The 23,897-nt window shown below is 50.8% G+C and overlaps 1 protein-coding gene across 8 annotated transcripts in view; it reads left to right on the top strand.

The window, feature by feature from the left end:
• TMCO4 (transmembrane and coiled-coil domains 4) overlaps positions 1 to 23,897 on the top strand; it is an 89,042-nt gene that overhangs the window by 9,785 nt on the left and 55,360 nt on the right. For 5 of the 8 annotated variants that reach the window (XR_003524250.1, XM_027619586.1, XM_027619577.1 and 2 more), the window contains 6 exons: positions 756 to 904; positions 4,196 to 4,245; positions 5,055 to 5,232; positions 9,272 to 9,446; positions 10,086 to 10,113; positions 23,637 to 23,769. Coding sequence is in view for 7 of the 8 variants with exons in the window: in XM_027619586.1 (XP_027475387.1) it covers positions 768 to 904; positions 4,196 to 4,245; positions 5,055 to 5,232; positions 9,272 to 9,446; positions 10,086 to 10,113; positions 23,637 to 23,769 (701 nt within the window). In the remaining variant the exon portion in view is untranslated. The remainder of the gene's footprint in view (positions 1 to 755; positions 905 to 4,195; positions 4,246 to 5,054; positions 5,233 to 9,271; positions 9,447 to 10,085; positions 10,114 to 23,636; positions 23,770 to 23,897) is intronic. The other 3 variants (XM_027619613.1, XM_027619596.1, XM_027619605.1) reach the window with 2 other exon arrangements.

The raw sequence follows: 23,897 nt of genomic DNA, 5'->3' as shown, positions 1-23,897 counted from the left end.
ATGAAACTTGGATTATTTGAAGTCTTGGGGGACCCTGGGTAATTCCAGATGCTTGGCCCCTGCCCCATCTCCCTTCCTTATCTGATGCTCGATTTAAGTGTAAGAACAGGAGTGCCTTTGGGGAGAGAATTAGCAGGAAAATCTAGCTCTTGCTTAAGCCTAAAAGCTAGTTCATTCATTCATTCCTGTAACAGACATCTTTTTTTTTATTAAAGATTTTTTTAATTTATTCATTTGAGAGAGAGAGGGCGAGTGAGCTAGAGCACAAGCAAGGGGGAGGAGCAGAGGGAGAGGGAGAAGCAGACTCCCCACTGAGTGGGGAGCCCGATGTGGGGCTCGATCCCAGGACCCTAAGATCATGACCTGAGCTGAAGGCAGACGCTTAACCGACTGAGCCACCCAGGCGCCCCTGTAACAGACATCTGAGCACTCTGTGGCAGGTAAGTGCTTGGGGCACCGGCTACAGATAGGAAGGAGACCCCGTGCCTGCCAGGTACTGCAGGCTAACCAGGGAGCTGGGCGCCATAACCACATCTCAGGTTATGAGGAGCTAGAACAAGGATATTAAATGAGACAACCCACGCCAGGTGCCCGGGCTGTGCTCAGTGAGTAGCTGTTGCCTGCCAACCTGCTGAGAAAAACATCCCAGGTAAAGGAACCTGTTGGGGCCAAGGCCCAGAGGTAGTAGGTAGAAGTGGTAGCGAGGCTCCCCTGAGCCGCAGGCTAACCTGGTCCCTCTGTCTCTCCTCCTCCAGATCCCACACCCTATGGACCCACCGGCTGGTTTTTCTGGTTTGTTTCCCCTAGGGCAATTGGCATATTTCTCCAAGAACCTTCAAGAAGCTGAACAGCCTGTTTTCACACTTAAGAGAGGGGAGGCCCACAACTGTTTCCTGAAATCTGGGTAAGTGTTATTTAAGGTTTCTTTTTCTTCACATCCTCGCCATTATTTAAGATTGTCTTATTTTAAATATCATGAGTTTGCATATTGTCTGTCTCCTTCGTGGGAACATACCTCCATGATGGAGGGGTGCGTCTGTCTTTGTCTTTGCTGTGCCCGCAGCATGTGGGGTGACACCTGGCGCCTATAGGCACATATATGTATTTATTAAATGCACTAGTTCATTTGGGGTGAGGTGGACATTTATTTTTCATTTACTTAGAACTTAAGAAAAGGTCTTTGGGCGCCTGGGTGGCTCAGATGGTTGAGTGTCTGCCTTCGGCTCAGGTCATGATCCCAGGGTCCTGGGATCGAGTCCCACATCGGGCTCCCTGCTCCTTGGGAGCCTGCTTCTCCCTCTGCTTGTCTCTCTCTCTCTCTCTCTCTCTCTCTCTCTCCCTCTCATGAATAAATAAATAAATAATTTTAAAAAGAAAGAAAACGTCTTTAAAATTCTGTAGAGACATCCTGCTGCTTTTTTCAAAGCTTTCTGTCTTAAAATAATTACAGTCTCACAGGCAGTTGCAAAACAAGTACTGCGAGGTCCCACAAACCCTTACTCCGCATTCCCATGGCTGCTGCCTTTACAATGAAGTCTGACTCCTGAGCTGGAAGAACGTGGTCTGGCACAGCGGGGCCCCCAGCAGCTTCCCCACCTGCTCATTTCTTCCCTCCCACCCCTTACTGTCCAAGGCCTGGCTACCCTGAGCATCTTTTTGGTTCTTCAAAAGCATCTTCTCTCTTCTACCTCTGGGTCTTGACGCGTGCCATCCCCTGTGCCCAGAACGTGCTCTTCCTAACACCCCAACCCTGTCTGACGCCACCTTCTCTTGGAAGCCACTTCTGGGCTGCAGGCCCCTGTTCGTATCCCTCTGTCTGTGTCCCCACCCCCCACCCCGTCCCAGCGTTTGTCCTGCTGGTCTGTCATTGTCTGTTTGCTTGTCTGTCTCTACCACAGCGCAGTTTCTTCTGCGGAATACCCTCTCCCATGCACCCGCAGGGCTGTCCCCTTGTTTCCTGCAGACACCTTTCGACCATATAGCATCGTCACCCCCTCCTACCCCATCACTTTGTAGCCCCTCACCCTAATTGTTCTTCCCAGATGATGGCTTCCTGACACAGTTGTTTAGGGCATGGATCCTTACAGTCAGACCTGAGTGTGAATCTTGGTTCCACCACTAACTACATCATCTTGGGCAAGTTACTTAGATTATTATCATGTATTGCTGTATTCTTTCTTTAAAGATTTTATTTATTTATTGGGGCACCCGGGTGGCTCGGTCATTAAGCGTCTGCCTTCAGGTCATGATCCCGGGGTCCTGGGATCGAGCCCCCCGTCGGGCTCCCTGCTCGGCGGGGAGCCTGCGTCTCCCTCTCCTGCTCCCGCTGTTTGTGTTCTCTCTCTTGCTGTCTCGCTTTCTGTCAAATAAATAAATAAAATCTTAAAAAAAAAAGATTGTATTTAGATTGTGTTTATTTATTTTAGAGAAAGAGAGAGTGAGCTGAGGCAAGGGCAGCAGGAGAGGGAATCTCAAGTAGACTCTGCACTAAGCACGTAGCCCAATGTGGAGCTCAATCTCACGACCCTGAGATCTTGACCTGAGCCAAAACCAAGAGTTGGACACTTCACCGACTGAGTCACCCCGGTGCCCCCTGTCTCCCACCAGAATGCAAGCAGGGAAAAGTACTTAGCCTCTCTGAGCTTGTTTCTCAGCTATAGGAGGGAATCATAGTGGCTCACGTCACACTTAACCTTACATGATAGTTGTGAGAATTAATTGCATTGGAAAGTGCTTTGTAAACTGTTACATGCTGTACAGATGTTGGTTTGTTGCCTTTCACTACTTCAGGGTTATTTTGCAAAGCAGGACTCTGGGATCATGACCTGAGCCGAGGGCAGTCACTTAACCAACTGAGCCACCCAGGCACCCATGCACAGACTTTTAAATAAGTCCTCTGTAGAAGTAATATTTCAAGGACAAAAATTTGTATTGCTCAGCTGGATGAGAATGAATTTATGGACCAAAGCCGGTGCAGAGTGTGGGTATTAGACTCGAAATCTCTTTAAGCAGAAGTGGTGGCCAAGAACTCTGGCTTTGGCCTCCAGCTTGCCATTTACTGGCTGTGTGATTCGGGCCCAGTTACTTCTCCTCTGTTTGCAGACTGGAGTAGTGCCTGGCTCATAGAGTCAGCTGAGACTGGGCACGTTAACACTGCAGCCCCAGGGCCTGGCCCCCAGCGACTGGCACATTATGTTAGCTCTTGCCATTATGTGGGCACCTCTGCTATGTGCCAGGCACTGTGCTGAGCATTTCATTGATTTGTTGGTTTTTTAAAAGATTTATTTATTTATTTGAGAGAGAGCGTGCATGCATGTGAGCGAGCACGAGTGGGGGGAGTCGGATGCTTAACCGACTGAGCCACCCAGGCGCCCGTGTTTGTTGATTGTTTAATGCATTTATTTCTTTAACAAACATGTATGTGGCATGAGTCAGATGCCAGGTTTTGTTCTAAGTGCTTTACAGATACTAACCCACATAGCTATGTCACTTGCTGCCAATCCGGGTCCTCCAGGCAAATACTGTTATAGTCCCATTGTCAGGTGAAGAAGTGTAAGTGCAGAGAGGTTGAGTTGCCCACAGCTCCATATCTATGAGATGGAGGTGCTTGGATTCATACCCAGGTCTGTCTGGTCCTGAGCCTGCATTCATATCCACAAAGCCCTGTGGTCAAGGCAGGTTCCCTTCCTAGTACTCGCTCCCAGGACCCTTCCTGCCCCTTGGATGTCTGACTTGGCTTGGTCTGTCCCCTCCCCTGCTTTCCTTGCTTCCCCTTCTGCCCCTCAGAAAGAAGGAAAGAATAAAGGGAGGGGAAAAAAGAGAGCTCCCCCCATCCCTTCCTTCTCTCCTTCCTTCCCTTCATTGAAGTGTAACATATATAGAGTACACAAATCTTTTTTTTTTTTTTTTTTTTGGTGGGAAACAAAGCAGTTTATTGAGTGATAGCAAAATGATAGTACAAAGCTCCCAAGGAGGGAGGGGATCCAAGAGGATTGCCCTAGAGTACACAAAGCTTAAGCCTTAAGCCTTAAGCCTTAAGCTTGATGAATTTTTAAATATATTTATACCCATGTAATCACACTGGGTGATACAGATACAGAACATGTCCATCAGCCAGAAGCCTCACTGTGCCCCTTCTGAGCCAGTACTTACTGCCTTCCATGGGCAACCTCTCTTCCATCTTCTTTCACCCTAGATTGGTTCAACCTGTTCTTCAAGTTCATAGGAACACAATTCCACAGATAAGTATGTCTGCTTATAATTGTGCCTGTGGGGTTCGCTCATGTTGTTGTGGTTAGCCAGACTTCATCCTTTTTCATTGCTTTGTAATATTCCATGGTCTGAATATGGCGCAGTTTTTCCATTCCACTGTGGACAAACATGTGACTTGCTTCCGGTTTGGGACTATTGTGAATGAAGCTGTGAATGGAGCGTTCATGTACATGCCCTCTGGTGGACGTAAGTCCTCGTTTCTCAGGAGTAGAATTACTGGGGCATAGAAAAGACATACATTTAGCTTTAGTGGAAAATGTCAAACCGTTTTCCAAAAGGCTGTACCACAAATACTCCCACCAGCAGCATGTAGAAGTTCTATGTGTCCCTTTCCTCATCAACACTTAGTATTGTCAGATTTTTATTTTTAGCCATTCTGACAAGTAAGTAGCAGTGTCTCTTTGGGTGCTTTAATTTATTTTTCTGATGACTACAGTGTTGAACTTCATGTGCTTATTGGCCATTGGGTATCTTTTATGAAGTACCTGTTCAGGTGTTTTGCCCATTTTTAAATTTGCCTTATTTCTTTTTCTTCATGACTTATAGGGGTTGTTTATATACTAGGGTACAAATCCTTTGTTGATACACATTGAAATATCTGCCCTAGTCCATGGTCTGTGTTTTCACTCTCTTGAAGATGATGAATAGCAGTTCTTAATTTGAATGAAGTTTCATTTATCAGCCTTTTCTTTCATGATTGGTAGTCATTGTGTCCTATTTAAGTAACTTTTACCTACCCCTGGTTGCATTTTTCAGAGATTTTTTTTTTTTTTATCCTGCAGGGCTGGAAATGGCCACACAGGACAGATCGAGCCAGAGGCTGCCTCCGGTGGCCGAGCCGGCAGTGGAGGGGGTGCCGCATCTGCCCGTGGGCCACGAGCTGGCCGAGGCCAGCCGCTTTGCCTATGCTGCCCTCTGTGGCATCTCCCTGTCCCAGCTCTTTCCAGAACCTGAGCAAAGGTGAGTGCTCTTGTCTCACAGAGGGAATGTCATGCTTCTTCAGGGAGGCCATTATTAACAGCCAGGCCACCTACTGGGTGCTGCTGGCAAAGGGGAGAAAGTCATTGTCCTTATCTTTAAAGAGTTCACAGTCTGGGGGGTAAGACATACCTCATTCGTACTTACTCATTTACCTACACCAGGCATTTTCTGAGCACCTACTGTGTGCCAGGTATGATTTAGAGTACATGGAAGGTATACATGAATGAGATGAACAAAGCAGATACTCCCTGCCCTCAAATAGGACACAGTCTAATGGGAGAAAAGATACTTATTCATGCATGTAACATGCATTTATTGAGCACCTACTCTATGCTAGGTGTACTGCTGGGAGAAAAACAAGGCCTGGCTCCTGCCCTCTAGGGGCTTATAATCTGGGGTAGAGCACCCGGATAACTGACTACCATTATACTAGAAGACAGGGTAAGTGCCTGGATGGGTTTAAACCAGGTGTCATGGGAACAAAAGCTGGACAGGTTGAATGACACCAGGAGGAGGGGTGCACAGGTGAGACAGACTTTTCTCGGGGAGAACAGAGTTGACTCAGGGACAGAATGGATGCTGTGGATGTTGCGAAGAGAGGAGCTCACTGTGGCCCCAAAGCTCCAGGTGGTGGGCGGGGCTAGAAGGACAAATACCATTACTGTGACCGGAAACAAAAGATGGGAGCAGGAAAAGACAGGATGTTTTGGGGTCTGCAGTATTTGCAAGACTTACTCCCAAAACGTCCGCCATGAGTAAACTTTCCCACGCCTTAGGTCTTACCTGGGTTTTTATTTGTTTTGTTTGTCTTTTATCTTCACCTCTCCCACCGGACTGAATACTTGAGCTATTCATCTCCTTGGGCGTCACTTCCAGGAAGCCTTCCCAGACCCTCCCCAAGCCCCAGACCAGGGTGTTTCTCCAGCCATATGTTCAGCGACCCAGCCCTGCGGCCACCATGCTGCCCTGCAGCTCTTCCCACACCCACCACCCCTCCGGTTTGGGCTCCTGGAGGGCGGGAGCTGCCTTGTTCACTCACCTGTGAGTCCCTAGAGTCTCTGGTACAGCTGGGTGTACCCCACAAACCAGTACATGGTGGGGGGAGACCTTTGTGTACTTTGTTTCCATAAACAAATGTTCATGAGCCTGCACTGTGTGCCAGGCCTGTGCTGAGCACCTCCTAGGAGGGAACTAGAGAAGTGAGTCACTGTCCTGTGTGCCCCCCCCCCCCCCGCCCCCGCCCGGCAAACACACACACATCCGGGTACCACTGTAAGCCCACGTGCTCCTGCCCCGCCCGAAGCCCGGAAGCATTTGCCCTGGGGTGTTTCCTTCCTGAAAGTTTCCCTTTCAGAAGGCCAGTTCATTCCGCATGGTTGATCTCTGTGTTCTTAGGCCCAGAACACATTTTAAAAACAATTTCAAGGGGCGCCTGGGTGGCTCAGTCGTTAAGCATCTGCCTTCGGCTCAGGTCATGGTCCCTGGGTCCTGGGATCAAGCCCCGCATCGGGCTCCCTGCCCGGCGAAAAACCTGCTTCTCCCTCTCCCACTCCCCCTGCTTGTGTTCCCTCTCTCGCTGTGTCTCTCTGTCAAATAAATAAAATCTTTAAAAAACAAACAAACAAAAAAACAATTTCGATCATGTTACAACTCAGGCCCTTGGTTTCAGTAATCTTTAGAAGGCACCCTGTGGACGTTTTTGGTCCACACAGGACATAAAAGCAAGTCTTTTTTAATGTATTTTGTATCTGAGCCGTAAACGTCGTAGATGCTGTTCCCTACGATTAACTCTCTTTATTAAATGTGGAGAAATTATGGGGTAGAGCAGGGCATGGCACATGTGTTCTGTGAAGGGCCAGGTGTTTTAGGCTCACAGGCCATGTAGCTTGTGTAGTAGTCAGGACGGTGTGGCTGTGTTCCAATAAAACTTTATTAGAACAAAAGCAGGCTACAGGCCCACTCCGGCCCACACGGGTAGTTTGCCAGCCCCTGGCGACTAGGAGGAGCTTGGACTCAGGATGAGAAACCCTGGATTTCGGGTGAGGTTTTGCCCCTTCCCGGCGCCGAGACCCTTGATTAAACTCGGCAGCCAGATGCTCCATCAGCGAGCGGGGGCCAAGACTCAGGGAATGTTTGGTGCACCTGCTTAGCCGTTGCCCGGCGCTTGGTGAGCGCCCAGGCGGGTGATCACTGAGGAGGAGCAGTGTCTGTTGTGATTAAGCAAGACCTCTGGTGTTCGTGGAGATAGATGAACCCTAGACCTGTCACTTCAGCTCTCTGGGGCTGCCTTTCCTTATCTCTAGACTGGGGGTAAAAATAACACCTCCCTCCCTCCCTCTCTCGTGAGGGTATGGTGAGAAGTAAATGAGTGGTGTGAATACAGCACTTATCTGGCCCAGAGGCCGACAGATCATTGCTCTGTGATTGTCATTTGTTGTCATTGTTGCTGCTGATTTTCACCCATTTTGGCTAAACCAACAAGCACATTAGAAGCAATTCCCAAAGCCCTGCAGCCTAGAACGCTGTTTGTTCTGCAATCCGTGGCTGTGTGTTGCCACTTTACATATGTACTCATTAATTCATTCATTCATTTATTTTTTTTAAGATTTTATTTATTTATTTGACAGAGTGAGGGAGAGAGAGCGAGAGAGAGCACAAGTAGGGGGAGCTGAAGAGGGAGAGGGAGAAGCAGACTCCCCTCTGAGCAGGGAGCCTGATGCGGGGCTCGATCCCAGGACCCTGGGATCATGACCTGAGCCAAAGGCAGATGCTCAACTAACTGAGCCATCTAGGCACCCCTCGTTTCTTCATTGAAAGAAACACATATATAACGCTTTATACGGGCCAGATTTTGTTCTAAGTACAAGGACAAATGTTAACGTAATCCTTCCAGCGACCCTATGAAATGGGTTTCTTCGTTATCGCCACCATTTTATAGATGAAGAAACTGAGGCACAGAGAGGTTGAGTAACTTGTCCAAGATCACACAGGTAGTGGCACTGCTGGGACTGGAACCAGTCTGTGCTCTTGACCCCTCCTCTCTTATGATGAGATGCTTTTCTACATCCAAGATTTTCTTCTTGGACTTGGGGCCAGGCCATGCTTCGTTGACCTGTAAGTAATGTTTTAGCTCACGAAGTCATTCTCTGCCTCCATACACACCCACATAACCGCCCCGGGGTTACCCTGGTGGATTGCCATGGGGCAAATGATAATAACTGTAGTAGCAGCAGCTAACATTTATTGGGGGTTATCAGGTGCCAGGCCCTATTACAATGTCACTTAATCTTTCTATCCAATCTCTGAGGCATATCCTGTTATCGTCCGCATTTTATAGCCGAGGAAAACCAAGCTAAAAGAGGTGAAGTGCGGGCATGAAGACAGTCACCGAGGGGGCCAGGACTCCCCTGGGCCCTGGACGTCAGAGCCCCACTCAAACCTCTTCTCCTTTGCCTCCCTTGGTCACCTTAGAAATAAAAGTCGGGAGGCCAGCCGACATTCCTTGGGCATCTCCTACAGGCTCTGCTCTGGGGGCTTCATGTGTACTGTCTTGTTGAATCTTCAAACAGCCTGATGAGGTTAGTCTCTTAAATGCATTTGCAGATAGGGAAACTGAGGCACGGGGAGGTCAGTTCACTTGGCAGTGTGTTGCGTTGCTCAGATGTCCCTTTGGCAATGGCCTCCTCCCGCTGCAGAGAGGGCTGCCTTGGCTGAGCAGAGCCACCTTGCCCACGCTTCCACCCCCCTCCCCCGGCATGTCGCGCGGCCCGAGGGTCTGTGCGTCCCGTGCCTGTGTCCACCCTGCCGTGAGCTTCTCACCCGACGTGGTGTCTTGTGCCTCTGGTTCCTCAGCCTCTTAGGTGTTTGGCTGGCTGTCTTCTTCCATAGGCCACAGTCACCATGGTTTCCGTACATGCTGGCTGTTCCCACCCATGACCTTGTCTGACCTACACTTCCCAGCAGCCTTGTGAGACCTGTTCTGGAAGCCTTGGGGATCTAAGGCACGTCTGTCTTTCAGCTCCTTCTGCACAGAGTTTGTGGCGGGCCTTGTGAAGTGGCTGGAGTTACCCGAAGCCGTCCTGCCAACCATGACTGCTTTTGCCAACGGCCTGGGAGGTGAAGGCGCGGACGTGTTTGCTCCGATTTTATTGAAGGACCCCATCTTGAAGGACAACCGATTGGTGATCATTCAGGTACACCCACCACCCAGGGGGCGGCTGCTGGGGAAAGGAGAACAAAGTCAGTCTGAAAATCACTTCTAGTGGGGTGGTGTAGTTGAAAGATCAAATATTTTGGGGCACCTGGGTGGCTCAGTCAGTTGAGTGTCCGGCTCATGGTTTTGGCTCAGGTCCTGATCTCAGGGTCCTGGGATCGGGCCTCACGTTGGGCTCCACACTCGGTGCAGAGTCTGCTTGTCCTTCTCCCTCCCCCTCTGCTCCTCCACCCTCACTCACTCACGCTGTCTGTCTCTCTCTCTCTCTCAAATAAATAATTTTTTTAAATAAATAAATAAATAAATATTTCATTATAATATCACAGGATGATGATCATAGCTAATAGTAAATTATTGTTATTGAATATTTACCATTGATTTAATGTAATACTTACATGGTGCTTATTATGTACCTTGCAAATACTAACTCATTTAATTCTCAAAGCAACTTTATGAGCATAAGTAGGTAGTATGATCCTCCCCTTGTTATAAATGAGGAGACTGAGCCACAGAGGGGTTAGGTGACTTGTCCGGGGTCACGCAGCTGACAAGTGGCTCAGCCAGGAGCAGGCTAATTTCCTATCAACATATTGCTAATTCCTGTTATTTTTTTCCCCAGGACCTTCTGAGCTTCTCACTCAAGGATGGTAAGTTGATTTTCTAAGTTCTAGAAATTTTTTTTAAAATTCTGCAAATTTGGGGTGCTCATCTTGACACTTGACCAATAAAGCCAGTGATGGGTGTTGCCACCTGTGGGTCCATCCCCCGTGGTCTTTTTGGTGCAGGGAAGGAAAGGGAACCCTGTGTAGTCAGGGAGCCAGTGAGCCCCTCATTCGTGCCAAACACCGTTGGGGCTCCGTAGCCATTATTTCGTCTCTCCTCACGAGGTCCCGTGGTTTTACCTGCTAAGTAGCTCTTGAATCTGGTTCTTTCCCCGGCTCCACCCACCGCCCTGGCCTGAGCCACCATCACCCACTCCTGGACGACAGCAGGGGTGTCCTCGCTGTTTTTCCTGCCCCCCCTCTGGCCAGCAGTCTGGTCTCTGCACGGCAACTCGGTGATCCTTGCAGAGGCACATGGGACCACGCTGCCTCCTGGCTCCGTCCCCACGTGACTCCCCCTGCCCTCAGGAGGGGGGCCCGCGCAGGCTGGCCCCGGCCCCGCCTCATCTCTCAGCACACCCCTTCCCGCTCTCCACGCCGGCCCCCCTCCCCGAGTGCCTGTGCTTCCATGGCCTTCGCAGGTGCCCTTCCCCTGCCCACAGAGCATCCTGCTCCTCTTGCTTTCCTCCCTGCACTCAGGCAGCACTTCCCTGGGAAAGCCTCTGGCTTCTGCCTGGGATGCTCATCCCAGCACCATGTGGCCATGGCTGTGGTTGAACAGCTACCGGATACTTTGCGGGCTTCCCCTCCACACCGTAGCTCCAGGCAGACAGCGCCCCGTCTGGTTTCCTTCACCATGTGTTTCTAGTCCCTAACCCAGCACCTGGAACATAGTACATACTCTAGTAGATATCTGATGAACGAATTAATGAGATAGATCTTATTGCCCCGTTTTGTGGCTGAGGAAGTCGGCTCAGAGAGGTTAAGCGATTTACCCAAGGCTGCACAGTAAGTGGCAGTGTGGGAGTCCACCTGCTTTCTCTCCTAGGGCCGCCGTAACAAATTACCGTACTCGGGGAAGCTTGAAGCCGCAGAAATGTATTCCCTCACAGCTCGGGAGGCCCAGATTCGGAAAGCAAGGTGTCAGCAGGATCTCGCTGCCTCCCAAGGCTGTAGGGGAGAATCCCTCTTGCCTCTCTCTGGGCCTTCCTCCGCCTGCAGCCGCGTCTCTCTAGTCTCTGCCTTCGTCGTCCCGTGGCCTGCTTCTTCCTTTCCTCTCCTCTCTGTACGTCCTGTAAGGACCTTGTACAGGGCGGCCTCATCCAGAGCTCTTTACTTATATCTGCAAAGACCCTCTTTCCAAATAAGGTCACCTTCCCAGCTTCCATTGGGTTGTATTGTTTTGGGGGGGGGGTCACCAGTGCAACCCACTGCAGAGCCCAGGGTGTCCCCACATCAGACCACTACAGGGCTCCCTCATGAGCACCTCCCTGCCCCCCATCGCTCCGCCTCTGTTTCTCCCCACCCCTCTCCGCCCGGGCCCCCCGTCATTGTGTGTGTGGCTTTTTCTATTCCCTGTGCTGGCGAGAGGTTTTGGCGCAAAGACCCCTGATGTTTATTCTGATGGCAGGGAGGAGAGGCACAGAATTGTAAGTGAAATCCCAACAGCCTCCAAACCATCGCATGGGAAAAAGGTTATACCTTTATGAAAAATTACGTAGGGAAAGTTGCACCAGCCCCTCGGAACCCCGGCTCGTCGGGGAGCGGAGGGGCGGGAGGAGGAAGAACAGGAAGAGCAGGTGCACGAACATAGGCAGAAAAGAGCTCACAGGGGAAGGTCCCTGGGGCAGCAGCCCAGCGGGCTAGGCTTTGGGCCTGTTGGCCGCCTCGGGCAACTGAGCTGGGGAAGAGAGCAGGATGCATTTCACCTGGGCAGACTCTAGGAGGCATCCCCATCAGCCCAGTGTGAGGAAACGCGGCCTCAACGAGGGAGCAGAGATACTGGGGGTGAAGGGCTGACCCAGGAGTCGTTCTGATGGAAGAGACGGCAGGATCCCTGACAGACCAGATAGAGGGAATGCAAGAGAGGAGCCAGGAGTGATGTCTCAGCCCTGGAAGTCTGGTTGCCTGATGCCAGTCGCCAGGGTGTTAGGACCAGCTGGGGAACCCTGGTATTTGTCTTGAGTGACCCTTTCATGCAAAGTGGGTGGTTCAGGGAACCTAAGAGAGAAGGGCACCGGGACCTCCTCCAGCCCTACACAAGAGGTCATAGGGACTGTCTTCCCATGCGTGCCTGCTCATGAAGCTGTGTTCAGCATGGTCAATATCCACGAGGGTGGTAGGGTGTCCAGGTCACTGTACCTTGGGGCTTCTGATTATGAGACTAACGCATGGTCTCTTTTATTTTTTAAAAAGAGAGAACCTTAAGTCCTTGCTCTTCACAGTATGGTCCATGGACCAGGAGCATCAACATCCGGGAGCTTTGTTAGAAAGCCAGACTTCCGGGCCCCACCCACACCTCCTGAATCAGAATCTGCTCATTGACCAGGCCCCAGGTGCTTCCTTGATAGTCTGAGGAGTGCGGCTCTCAGGCTCAAAACCCAATGTGTATTTTTGGCCCTGCTCTACCCAAACAAAATATTTTCACTGCCTATCTCAGAGCTGAATGGGACCTCGAGGATGATTTGTTGAGCCCCTGCGCTCAGGCAGGCATGGCGTTAAGTAATTACTCCCGTTTGCTGTTGAGGCTTGCCCCAGGAAGTGGCAGAGATGGTCTGAGAACATTGCCCAATCGTAGCACTTTTTTTTTTTTTTTTTTAACAGAAGTAAGGGAGGAATAATCATGTCTGATGCTCCTGGACACTCGTAGAGTCAAGGGTTGCACTTGCATGGAGGTCTGAGACTCCAGTAGCTAGAAAGCACAGACACTCTCACCTTATAATCCTGTAAGAGCAAAGCCATGTGTTACTGAGCACTCACGGTGGGCCTGGCCCGAGGCTGAGGGCCACACAGGCATGGAGCCTACTCAGCACCCTGCAGGGCGGTTGAGGCTATAGACCCGAGACGCATGGTCCCAAGGGCATCTCGGATGAGCCTCTCATTTTTCCAGGTGGAGAGGTGAAGGGCCAGAGAGGGGAGGGGGCTTTCCCTGAGACACGCAGCGCTAGAAGCAGACTGGGAGTCAGAACCTGGTCCCTGGCCTCTGAGGCCAGCGCTTCGTCCTATTGCCTTATCACCGGGTAGGAGGGGCAGGGGTCCCAGTGCGCCTCCGTCTGCCTCAGTTTCTCCCTTTCCTTACCTGGAGAGCCATGTTCATCTTACCCCCGGCCCCCCACCCACAAACCACAAATGCTCCTGAGTCCCCCTGAGCAACTAGGACACAACCTAGCCCTCTCTGCTATGGGGGACCTTGGCCTGGTTCGGGCAGAACAGTTGGACTGGATTTAAAACGGCCTGTCTCATGTCACCACCTGGTACTTTGTGCCCTCCCAGGGGTATTCTCTGAGCAGCATGGAAACCATTATCATCTGATAGCCTCCCCAGATCGGGGACCCCACAGGGGCAGGTGCTAGGGCTCCGAAGGCTTACAGAGGTCAGGGGTGGGTGGATCCTCAAACCATCTAGACCACCCTCTCAGGGCATAGATGGGAAAATGAGACCCAGGGGCGGGCCTGGCTTGCCAGTAATTGTCGTGGCCAACTCTTTATCCGTATTCATGAAGAACCAGGGACCAAGAAGTGAGGGCATTTGGGGAGTCAGCCTGCCTGGGTGTTAAAATTCAAGCTCCACTTTGGCAAGTTACTGAATGATTCTGTGCCTCGGTTTCTCACGTATCAAATGGAGATAACAGCAGTCTTTACCTTAGAGGGCAGTGGTGGGGATTAAATGAGATACACCATGCAGAGTGCTCCGAACAGAGCACACGAGTGCTGCTCATGTGTGGTGGTGGTTAGAGGTAAAGTGGCAAAGCCCTGCAAATCAGGAAACCTGGATGCTCATCCTGTCTCTGAGACTCTCTCGTTATGTGACCTTGATCAAGTCACTTAACCTCTCTGAACTGCAGCATCAAATCCAAAGGAGGGGCAACAGACAGATACTCCTTAAAAACAAAAAAAACAAACAAAAAACCTGTCTTTGGTTTGAAGAGCATGGCTAGGGATCTTATAAAGAGAAGGTCAGTGTCATAGTTGGCCCATTTGTTCAGGCACTTCCCCCATAAACTCCATGAGGGCAGGGCCCTGGTCTGGCTTGTTCATTGCACCCCAACGTCTACCACACTGATAGGCACATGGTGGGCATTTAATAATTATTGGATAGATAGATAGAAGGGTGGATGGAGTGAAGGAAGGATGGACGGATAGAAAGGAAGGAAGGATGGATGCAAGAATGGACGGAAGGATGGATAAATGGAAGGAAGGAAGGGTGGGTGGACGGACAGATGGTTAGATGGATGGATGGGTGGAAGAACGGACGAATGGATGGAAAGATAGATGGATGGATGGATGGCGTTTCTTTAGAGAATGAGCTTAGATACCAGCAGGTTGGTTTGTCTGAACCTGAGGGTTAAACCATCTTGTACAGAGATTGATAGGCTAGGAGAAGGCCTTCTGTGCTACTGGGTTTCTCTCCGAGCGTGAGGTGGGGTGATTAGTCATGGAATCAGCCCAGGAAATCAGTATGAAAGGCTGCGTTTCCCAGAACTTCCTGGAAATTTGGCCTTTACCGACACTGTTGGGATCTTAGTCACTAGACAGGTGCCCCCTTGGCAGCTGGGTGGACTTTTGTGGGTGATAACCATGGTTTCATCCAGTAACAACCACCGAGCTCTTTTCCCACACAAATGAAAAAGTAATTCTTTTACTCGCTGAAGGTTAAACCGAATCTAAGCTGATAACTCTAAACCAGTTTCCTCAAGCTCGGCACTCTTGGGCACTCTTGGGCCTGGGTCATTCTTCGTTGTTGGGCCATCTGTGCACTGTAGGACGTTTAGGAGTATCCCGACCTGTACTCACCAGCTGCCGGTACCACTTCTTGAGCTATGACAACCAAATGTCTCCATAGTTGCCAAATGTTGTCTGGGGAGCAAAGATGTCCTTAGCCGAGAACCACCACTCTAGGACCCAGCATTCGTCCATGTCACGTGGGGCCGGGTTATTTGTAGTTGACAATCTTTGTAAGTTATTCTAGTTGCCCTCCTAGGTCCTGCACATAGATTGTGAATTGCTGCATGGTATATAATCCTCAGGTCAACTGCGAAGGAAGGCAATATTACCCCCATGCACAGGGGAGGAGGTCTGACTCAGGAGGTTAAGTAGCCCAGGGTTCCCTTTCAAAGTAAGTTTCAAAATTCCATGTAAGGCAAAGTGAATGTTACTGTGAGCTCTGCACTGGTGTCCAGGCAACTTCCCCCGAATCAGAGGGTTTGCCCTCTGGACTCTGAATCCAAAGATAACATCAACTCCAAGCCACGGAACTGAAGGAGGTGCATGCCACATGGGACAGCTGTCTTCCCGCAAACTGGACTCTACTTTGTGACCAGGTCTTTATTACTGAATTGCAAACCCTGCCTCTCTGATGAATCAGAAAAGCTTGAGATATTGGTGTTTTGACATGGTGAAATTGCACGGACTGGGTTTTCTGTCAGCATCCCTGAGACTCATGCAACCTGTTATCAGTATCAAAACTGACTGGTTCATCAGTCAGCCAGAACTAAGCACCCACTGTGTGCACCAGATCCTGTGTGAAGCCCCGGGAGTAATTCTCATCACAGCTGATGCCCCTTGAGGGCCCACTATGTGCTGGCCCTGAGCCAAGTGCTTTATACTCGTTCATTTAAACCCCACAGTCCTCGGACCCTAGGGGGAGAAGTAAAAAAGAGTCCCTGGTCTTCCTGACACCAGCAGGGTGGTACCAGCAGCCCGGGCTTCTTAGGGTCTTAGCCTAAGGATCAAGGAGGTGTCAGAATCTACTATGAGGGCGCCTGGGTGGCTCAGCTGGTTAATCGACTGCCTTCGGCTCAGGTCATGATCCTGGAGTCCCGGGATCGAGTCCTGCATCGGGCTCCCTGCTCGGCGGGGAGTCTGCTTCTCCCTCTGACCCTCCCCCCTCTCATGTGCTCTCTCTCTCTCTCTCTCACTATCTCTCTCAAATAAATAAAATCTTTAAAAAAAAAAAAGAATCTACTATGAAAAGAGCAATATCAGCCCCCCTTTCCTGAACAGGTAGGGCATCCCAGGTGCTGGCCAGGCTCTCGTGGGCGTCCTCCTCTTTCATCTCAACAAAAGCCAGATTAAGAAAATATTCTTGTCTCCATTTTACAGACAAAGAAACTGAGATTCAGAGAGGTCAAGAAACTTGCCTGAAGCTATTCGGCTAGGTAGCTGAGAATTCAAAACCCAATCTGTGTGACAACAAAGGTGAAGCTTCTGCCCCTGGGCTCCCTTTCTTTGGCCTGGGAGGCGGCCCCCAAAGGGAAGGGAGTAACCATGAACTCTTCCCAAAGGTCCGGGATCCTGCTGCTCTGCAGGAAGTACAGGGTCAACCCTGGGCCCGCCATGTGACTCTACTTGGAGATGGGGCCCTACTGAGAACAGAGGCTGGTTCAGTGCCTTGCAATGAAGATTATACCACCCCCTCCCAGGGGGGTGCATTTGAAAATGTGGGGAGAGTGAGGTTGTTATCACAACACCTGAGGTGCAATGGGCGTTTAGTGCCAAGCTCCAGGGGTGCTGCGCATCCTTCGATGCATAGGACAGCCCTGGACAGTGAAGGACCGGGTGCAATAGCTTCTCTATTGGGCGATGCTGGTGGACGGAAGAGCCCAGAAGGGTTGGTCATGTTCACTCTGTCATGAACATACTGGGTGACTTTGGACACACCCCCTTGCTTCCTAAGCCAGAGGGACCGCTTGGGCGCCAAGGGCTTCTGCGGTGTGTGGTTGTATGTCTGGGGTGGGCTCCCGGGCTGCCCAGTAGTTTTGTGGGGCTGGTGCCCTCCTGCCCCCTGGTAGCAGAGCTGAGATCCCTAAGCTCCTCCCCCATCACCACCACCCCCACCAAGATTTTCTTAAAGAACAGGGTGACCTGTCTTGTGGACCATAGGCTAGGGCTGTGCCTGGAATTGTGTGTGCACACCACATACCCCTGAACACAGAAAATAGGATTCACTGCTGACCACATGGTTTTGCTCTGGAACCCCCAAACTCACTCAAGAGTCAATCTGCCTTTAAGAGACAGCCATACTGGACTGGACAGAGATGTTGGCATCAGATAATCCTGGCTTGTTATCCGAGCTCCACCACTCTCTCAGCTGAGTGACTTAGAAAGTTTCTCTGCACCTGTTCTTCCCTCTTGAGCAAAGCCGAGCATTGTCATACCAAGCTCCTAAGACCGTTGGGAGGATGAGCAACCAGTCACACAGGCAAACTCCTCCGGTGATGCCTGGCATTTAGGAGGAGCGCCCTGGACCACGGTTTTCCTTCCTGCAGAGACAGCACAGGGGATCTCAATCACGCCCCCGCCTCCGGGCATGAGGGTGCCCAGACCTTCTCAGACCAGGAAGCACTAACCTGCTTGCCCACTGTTGTGCTTCTCAGAGTGGGGACCACCTGCTTCAGAATCACGTAGGGAGCTTGTGAAAAGTACAGATTCCCGAGCCCCACGCCAGACCTGAGTGTGGGGCCAGGGAATCAGAATTTTCACGAGCTCCCCTGTGACCTCGCATTGTGGGTCTCAACCCTACATCGCATCATCTGGATTCACGTGCTCAGTGACTTGCAGACTCTGCTCTCCTGAGGTCGAGGAAAGATAGGGCAGAGGCTGCTTTGGAGCTGTTTCAAGTCCAAGTCACCTTGGACTTTTGAAGTTTCCTCCCAGGGAGTGGGATAGGGAACAGGCACCCAGAGGCTGACCCTTAGATCTCTGAGCTGGAAGGGACCTTGGGAGACCAGCTTCTCTGGCCTTGGTCCTTCGGGTGGGTTTCCAGAAATGCTGGCCCAGGCGCTGGACTGGGATCTGACCAGTCCTTAGGAGTAGCAGGGGTGACCTCGTGTGCCCACTGCCCACTGCTGGGCAGGCTGGGGAAGATCAAGGCCTGACCCAAATTCAAGGGGAGGCCAGGCGGGAGGAGTGGAAGCCAAAAGACTGTTTTGCTGCCTCAGCCACAGTTGCCGTGTCCTGGGCGGGGCCAAGGGCACAGCCTCTGCAGTTGGACCATCCGCTTCACCACCCACCCAGATGGGTGACCCAGGGCAAGTGACCCAGTCGTCTCTGTGTCCTTTTTGGATTGAATGAGATAGGACCGCAGCTGCCTGCTTGCGGAGGGCAGCACCACGTCCGGTTTCGAGGAAGCAGTGCATAAATGAAGCTTCCAGTATTAATACGAGTATTAATCATTGGGTATTCCTGCTGGAAGGAGATACAGATCTTATCCAGCATAATTCTCCCCTATTTTGGACCTCTCCCAACAGAGATCCGTTCATTCATTCATTCCTATTTCTTTACTCTTATAAAGGTAATTACACATCTGCTTTGTTTTGGGCACAGGCCTGGATGCTAGGACTGTACAGTGAATTTGGAGCTTCTGTTCCAGAGGGGGAAACATCATAAACAAGTCGGCCAATGTAAAAATCAGGTTTTAAAAGGTGATAAGAAAATACCTCCTGATAAGGGAGCAGAAAGCAGTGAAGTGGAGTCAGGGAGGACTTCTCAGAGGAGGTGACGTTTGAGGAAGAAACTGAGTGATGAACAGATCCAAGAGAGGGTATTCGAGGCATTGTCAAGACTTTGACATTTAAAAGTAACTCATCACTGTAAGAGATGACCCTACCCAGAGGAGGAGAGAGGCCTTACCCAGCAAACCCGCTGTCTCCCTTGTCCCCTGGGGATGCAGGGCTCAGAGGGTACTGGAAAGAGAGAATAAGTCTCAGCTGGTGGTGGGAGGAGAAATGCGTGGGCCGGTCAGAGAACCCTGGCAGACAAGGGAGAGCATCAGTTAGTTATTGAGCCAACACATCTTACTAATTGCTGGGCGTCATCCTGGGCACTGGGAGACAACAAGGAACAAAGCAAAAGTTTGTGCCGTCGTGGGTCTGACAGTCTGGTGGGGAGAGCCAGACAGTCAAGCTATCCACAGACACAACAGTGGTAGGAGCCACGAACGGGACGGCGTGACCAGCGGTGGGCTGCTGTACTTTAGAGGCTGATGCCTTCTGTAAGGACATAAAATTTGCGACCCGACTGATGAGAAGGGACCAGCCGGGCAGAGCTCTGGGGGAGGAGCCTTTTAGTTAGAACCGCAAGTGCAAAGGCCCTGGGGTGGGAAAGAGCTTGGCTTCTTGGTGGGCCAGGTACTGGTGCGTGAAACAGGGATCAGGGGAAAGTGATGTAGAAGAAGGTGGTGGGAAGGGGCCAGGTAATGTTCAGCCTTGTGGACCATGGGAAGAAATGTGGATTTTATTCTGAGTGCATTGGGAGGGTTTTTAGTTGGACAGAGAGCACAATCAGCCATATGACTTTGCCCCTCTGGCTCTGGGCGACACATAGAGTGCTGGCATGCGTGAAAGCTGAGAACCAGGGTGATGGCCGGTAGTTGAAGAGGGAAGGCAGTCACAGTGGCCGTGGCAGGCAATGGTAGTGGAGTGCTGGGGTCTGACTCAGGATACATTTTGAAGGTGCAGCTGACAGCATTGGCTGGTGGATTGGATGTTTGAGTAGGGCAACCAGAAAAACCAGGAACGATGCCCAGGCTCTTGACCCGAGCTCCACAACAGGATAGTCAGGCCCTTGAGGAGTGAGTTGGTCAACCTGGCAAGTTGGCAGTAGAGCCAGGACCAGAAAACCCCAGTGTCGGGGTCGCCTTGGACTCGTGCCGCTCCCCCACCACCTACCATCTGCCTCATATAGGACCTCAGCTCCACGTCCAGCAGCCTGGCCACCAGTGACCCTTACACATTCCAGAACCCCGTGCCTGAGTATACATCGGGAGCTGATCACCTATGTACCTGGCATCCTATATTCCAGAAGCCGAATCACGGCAGCCTTAACCAGCAGAGTGTGAATTCACAGCTAATTATAATTGCCACCAATTAATCACCATGGCCAAGGCTGGCTGGCTTTCCACAGCTCAGTTATCACCTGGATGCAATAGTCTGTGAGAGCGGGGAGCTCCTTTGTGAAGCTTTAACTGACCTAGTAATCCTGAGACAAGACGTGTCTACTCCCCAGCACGTAGACAGTTGCGGTCAAGGACAGGGGGGCAAACACTGCCAATTTGCAGCTCACTGAGTGCTCTATGCTAGGAAGGAACTGGTTTATCCTGCAGAAGCTGAAACTTCAAACTTAAGGACTTTGGAGGGCCGTGCATGGTGAAGGCTAGCCACTACTATTTTAGTATAATACAATTGCCCACATCGAGGGCACCCAACGTTCATTAGGGGCCTCTCGTGGACTGGGGGTCCTCTCCTCAAACCTTTGTGAGGTGACTCTCACCATTTCTGCTTTCCACCCGAGCAAGGGTGAGCTGTTTGCCCAGGGTTAGACACACAAACAGGATCCCTCCCCAAGTCCGTCAAGTTATTCATTGAACATTTGTTCTTTGTGGCAAGCACCATTCTGAGAACTAAAGATAGAGCAATGACTACGCTTATAAGATTCCCCTTATAAAGTCTGTATTTCAGGAGGAGAGACCAACAAAAGTAAACGAATATGTCAGTGCTGGTGAGCTCTGTGAGGAACAAAAGTCAGGGAAAAGGGACAAAGAGCAATAGGCCAATGGTCAGGAGGGCCTCTCTGGGCAGGAGGCTTTGAACGGAGACCTGAATGAGGAGGAGAAGCCCCCCATGAAGATCTGAGGAATGAGCCTTTCAGGTGGTGGAAACAGCAGGTGCAAAGGCCCTTGAAGCAGGAACATTCTAGAAGTCGAGGTCGGGGACTTTGAACAGGGGCCTTGAAGGTCATGATAGGGTTTAGATGTGGTTCTAATCGTGACATTTCTACATTGTCGCCAAAGAAAGAAGAAAGCAGAGTGCCAGGAGCCCAGGCCTGGAGACGTTTCTGGGCTGGGGAGGAGCCGAGGAGGGTGAGTGGGAGTCCGAGGGAGGAAAACCCGAGAGCAGGGTCCAGAGTGACAGCAGCTCTGTTCCTCCTACTCCCGGCCCCCAGACCAGCAGTCCTCAAACCTGGCTGTGCACCTGCGGGGACAGACTCCCCGGGCCCGTCCCACACTTCAGAACCAGAATCTTTGGGGTCCAAATAACACCCGTCCCATCCCTACCAGAGTTTGGAGCCAGATGAGTGAGGCAGAGAGGAGCCCCAGTGTCCGTGGATGACTGGAGACGGTGGTGGAGGTTTGGGGGCTTGAGGTGCTGACGTGCTGCACCCCAAGGGGCCTCGCTGCCCCGCTATGCCCACCAGGTGGCGGAACACGCAGGTTCTCTACAGAGAACAGAGACCCCCAGACTGGTCCCAGTCAGAGAGGACGCCCTCCCAGTGGGGGGTGGGAAGCCGGGACAGGGATGCAGTGATTTCCCCCCCCCCCCCGCCCCAGTGGAGATTTTTTTAGATAAACTAACAGTCTCAGGGACTTTGGGTGTGCGGGGTGAAGGAGGATGGGCGAATTCCCCATCTCCAGCTTGGGCGGCTGAGTGATGTCATGTTCGGAGGTAGGGCACCCTCACGTTCCCCCGTGCCTCACTACCCAGATAGTAACGCATTCGTACGAGCTTCTGGGCTTGGACAGACCACCTTTGGTGAAATTTTGATTGATTAATTTTTCCAATTATAAAATTAACCCAAGTTCATTAGGGATAATTTTGAAAAGACCAAAAAAAAAAAAAAAGTCCTATTTGACTTCTTTCTCTCCCTTTTTCCTCAGCAATGGGCTTTTTTTTTCCTTAGCTGGGACCCTATTCTCAAGTAAATCTATCCATTTTAAAAATTTTGTTTCAGGCGCCTCGGTGGCTCAGTCGTTAAGCGTCTGCCTTCGGCTCAGGTCATGATCCCAGGGTCCTGGGATCGAGCCCCGCAGCCCGCTTCTCCCTCTCCCACTCCTTCTGCTTGTGTTCCCTCTCACACTCTCTCTCTCTGTGTGTCAAATAACGAAATAAAACCTTTAAAAAATAAAAAAAAGAAAAGAAAAATTTTGTTTCATCATATAAGCATCTTTTTCAGATTTGCAAACTTTTCTTCAGAATCTTTTTTTTATTGCTTATTCTCCACGCGGTGGATGTGCTGTTGTTTACATAGCGGATCCCCTGATGGTAGAAATCTCCAGATTGCTATCACTTCCACGTTATAAAGGCAGTGGTAGGGTCTTTACTTACTATTTGCTGCATTCAGGATTGTTTTCTTAAAATTAGCGTTTCAGAAATAGAATTCCTGGGCCAGCAGGGGTGCACATCTTTCCCTCCTCTTTTTTTTTTTTTTTGGGTAAAATACACATAACATAAAATGTAGTATTTTAGGCATTTTTAAGGGTACAGTTCAGTAGCATTAAGCACATTCACTGTGTCTGCCACCACCACCGTCCATCTCCAGAGCTCTTTTCTTTTTTTTTTTTTTAAAGATTTATTTATTTATTTTAGAGAAAGAGAGAGAGCATGAGCAGGGGGAGGGACAGAGGGGAGAGAGAGAGAGAGAGAGAGAGAAAAGTCCTCAAGCTGACTCCTTGCTGAGTGTGGAGCCCGACATGGGGCTCAATCCCACAACACTGAGATCATGACCTGAGCCAAAACCAAGAGTCGGCCACTCCACCGACTGGGAGCCCCCCAGTGGGCCCCCCACTTCACCGACTGAGCCCCCCAGGTGCCCCTGCAGAGCTCTTTTCAACCTGCGAAACTGAAACTCTGTCCCCCTAAATGCTAACGCCCTCTTTCCCCCTCCCCCAGCCCTTGGTCGCTGTTCTACTTTGTGTCTCTATGATTTGGGGAGTACACGCTGTTCTCAGGGTTTTTTTGTTTTCTGTTTGTTTTTAAAAATTTTATTTACTCCTTTGAGACTCCTTTGAGTAAATTTTATTTACTCTGTATCTCTCAGAGATACAGAGAGAGAGAGAGAGAGAGAGAGAGCACGAGCAGGGAGAGAGACAGAGGAAGAGGGAGAAACAGGTTCCCCGCTGAGCCAGGAGCCCGATGTGGGGCTCGATCGCAGGACCCTGGGATCATGACCCGAGCTGAAGGCAGACCCTTCACCGACTGAGCCTCCCGGGCGCCCCTGTTCTCAGGTTTTGATCCGTATTGTCAAATGTCCCTCCGGACGGTTTATATCAATGCACACTCCCACCAGCGAGGTCCTCGAGCACCCACCTGTTTTCATCACCCTCCTTAACCTTTGGGATTAAAAAAATTGATCTTTGCCCGTGATTTGGTGAAAAATACCACCTTGCCTCTGGTCGGTGGTTTTCAGCGTTGCACCATATCCCATCCGGGAGGCTGGCCTGTGGTTTGGCTGACACCTCCTGTGGGGTTGTGCATGTAGGGCGTGTCCAGGCTTGGGGCTGTGTCTGTTACACTGCTGTTAAGGTCTCTGTGCTTAAAAGCTAAACTGATTCTCTGCCCTTGTTTCTCTTTGGAGGGCGCTATGATGCACGGGCCCGCGTCCTCATTTGCCATGTGACCTCCCTCTTCCGAGTGCCCTTGGAGGAGCTGGATCTCCTTGAAGAGACGTTCCTTGAGAGCCTGAAGGAAACCAAAGAGGAGGAATCTGAGTAAGGGAGCCCCGTGACCCCAGCCCTGCCTGCCAGGAATTGAGAATTCCCACTTGAGTGCCCTGTTCAGATAACAGATGCTCCCCTCTTCCCTCCCCGCCATTAAGAGCTGGTGCAGGGGGATGGAA

Source organism: Zalophus californianus, chromosome 4 (genome assembly GCF_009762305.2).
Source record: "Zalophus californianus isolate mZalCal1 chromosome 4, mZalCal1.pri.v2, whole genome shotgun sequence".
NCBI lineage: Eukaryota > Metazoa > Chordata > Mammalia > Carnivora > Otariidae > Zalophus > Zalophus californianus.
This window is presented reverse-complemented; position numbering and strand designations above follow the sequence as displayed.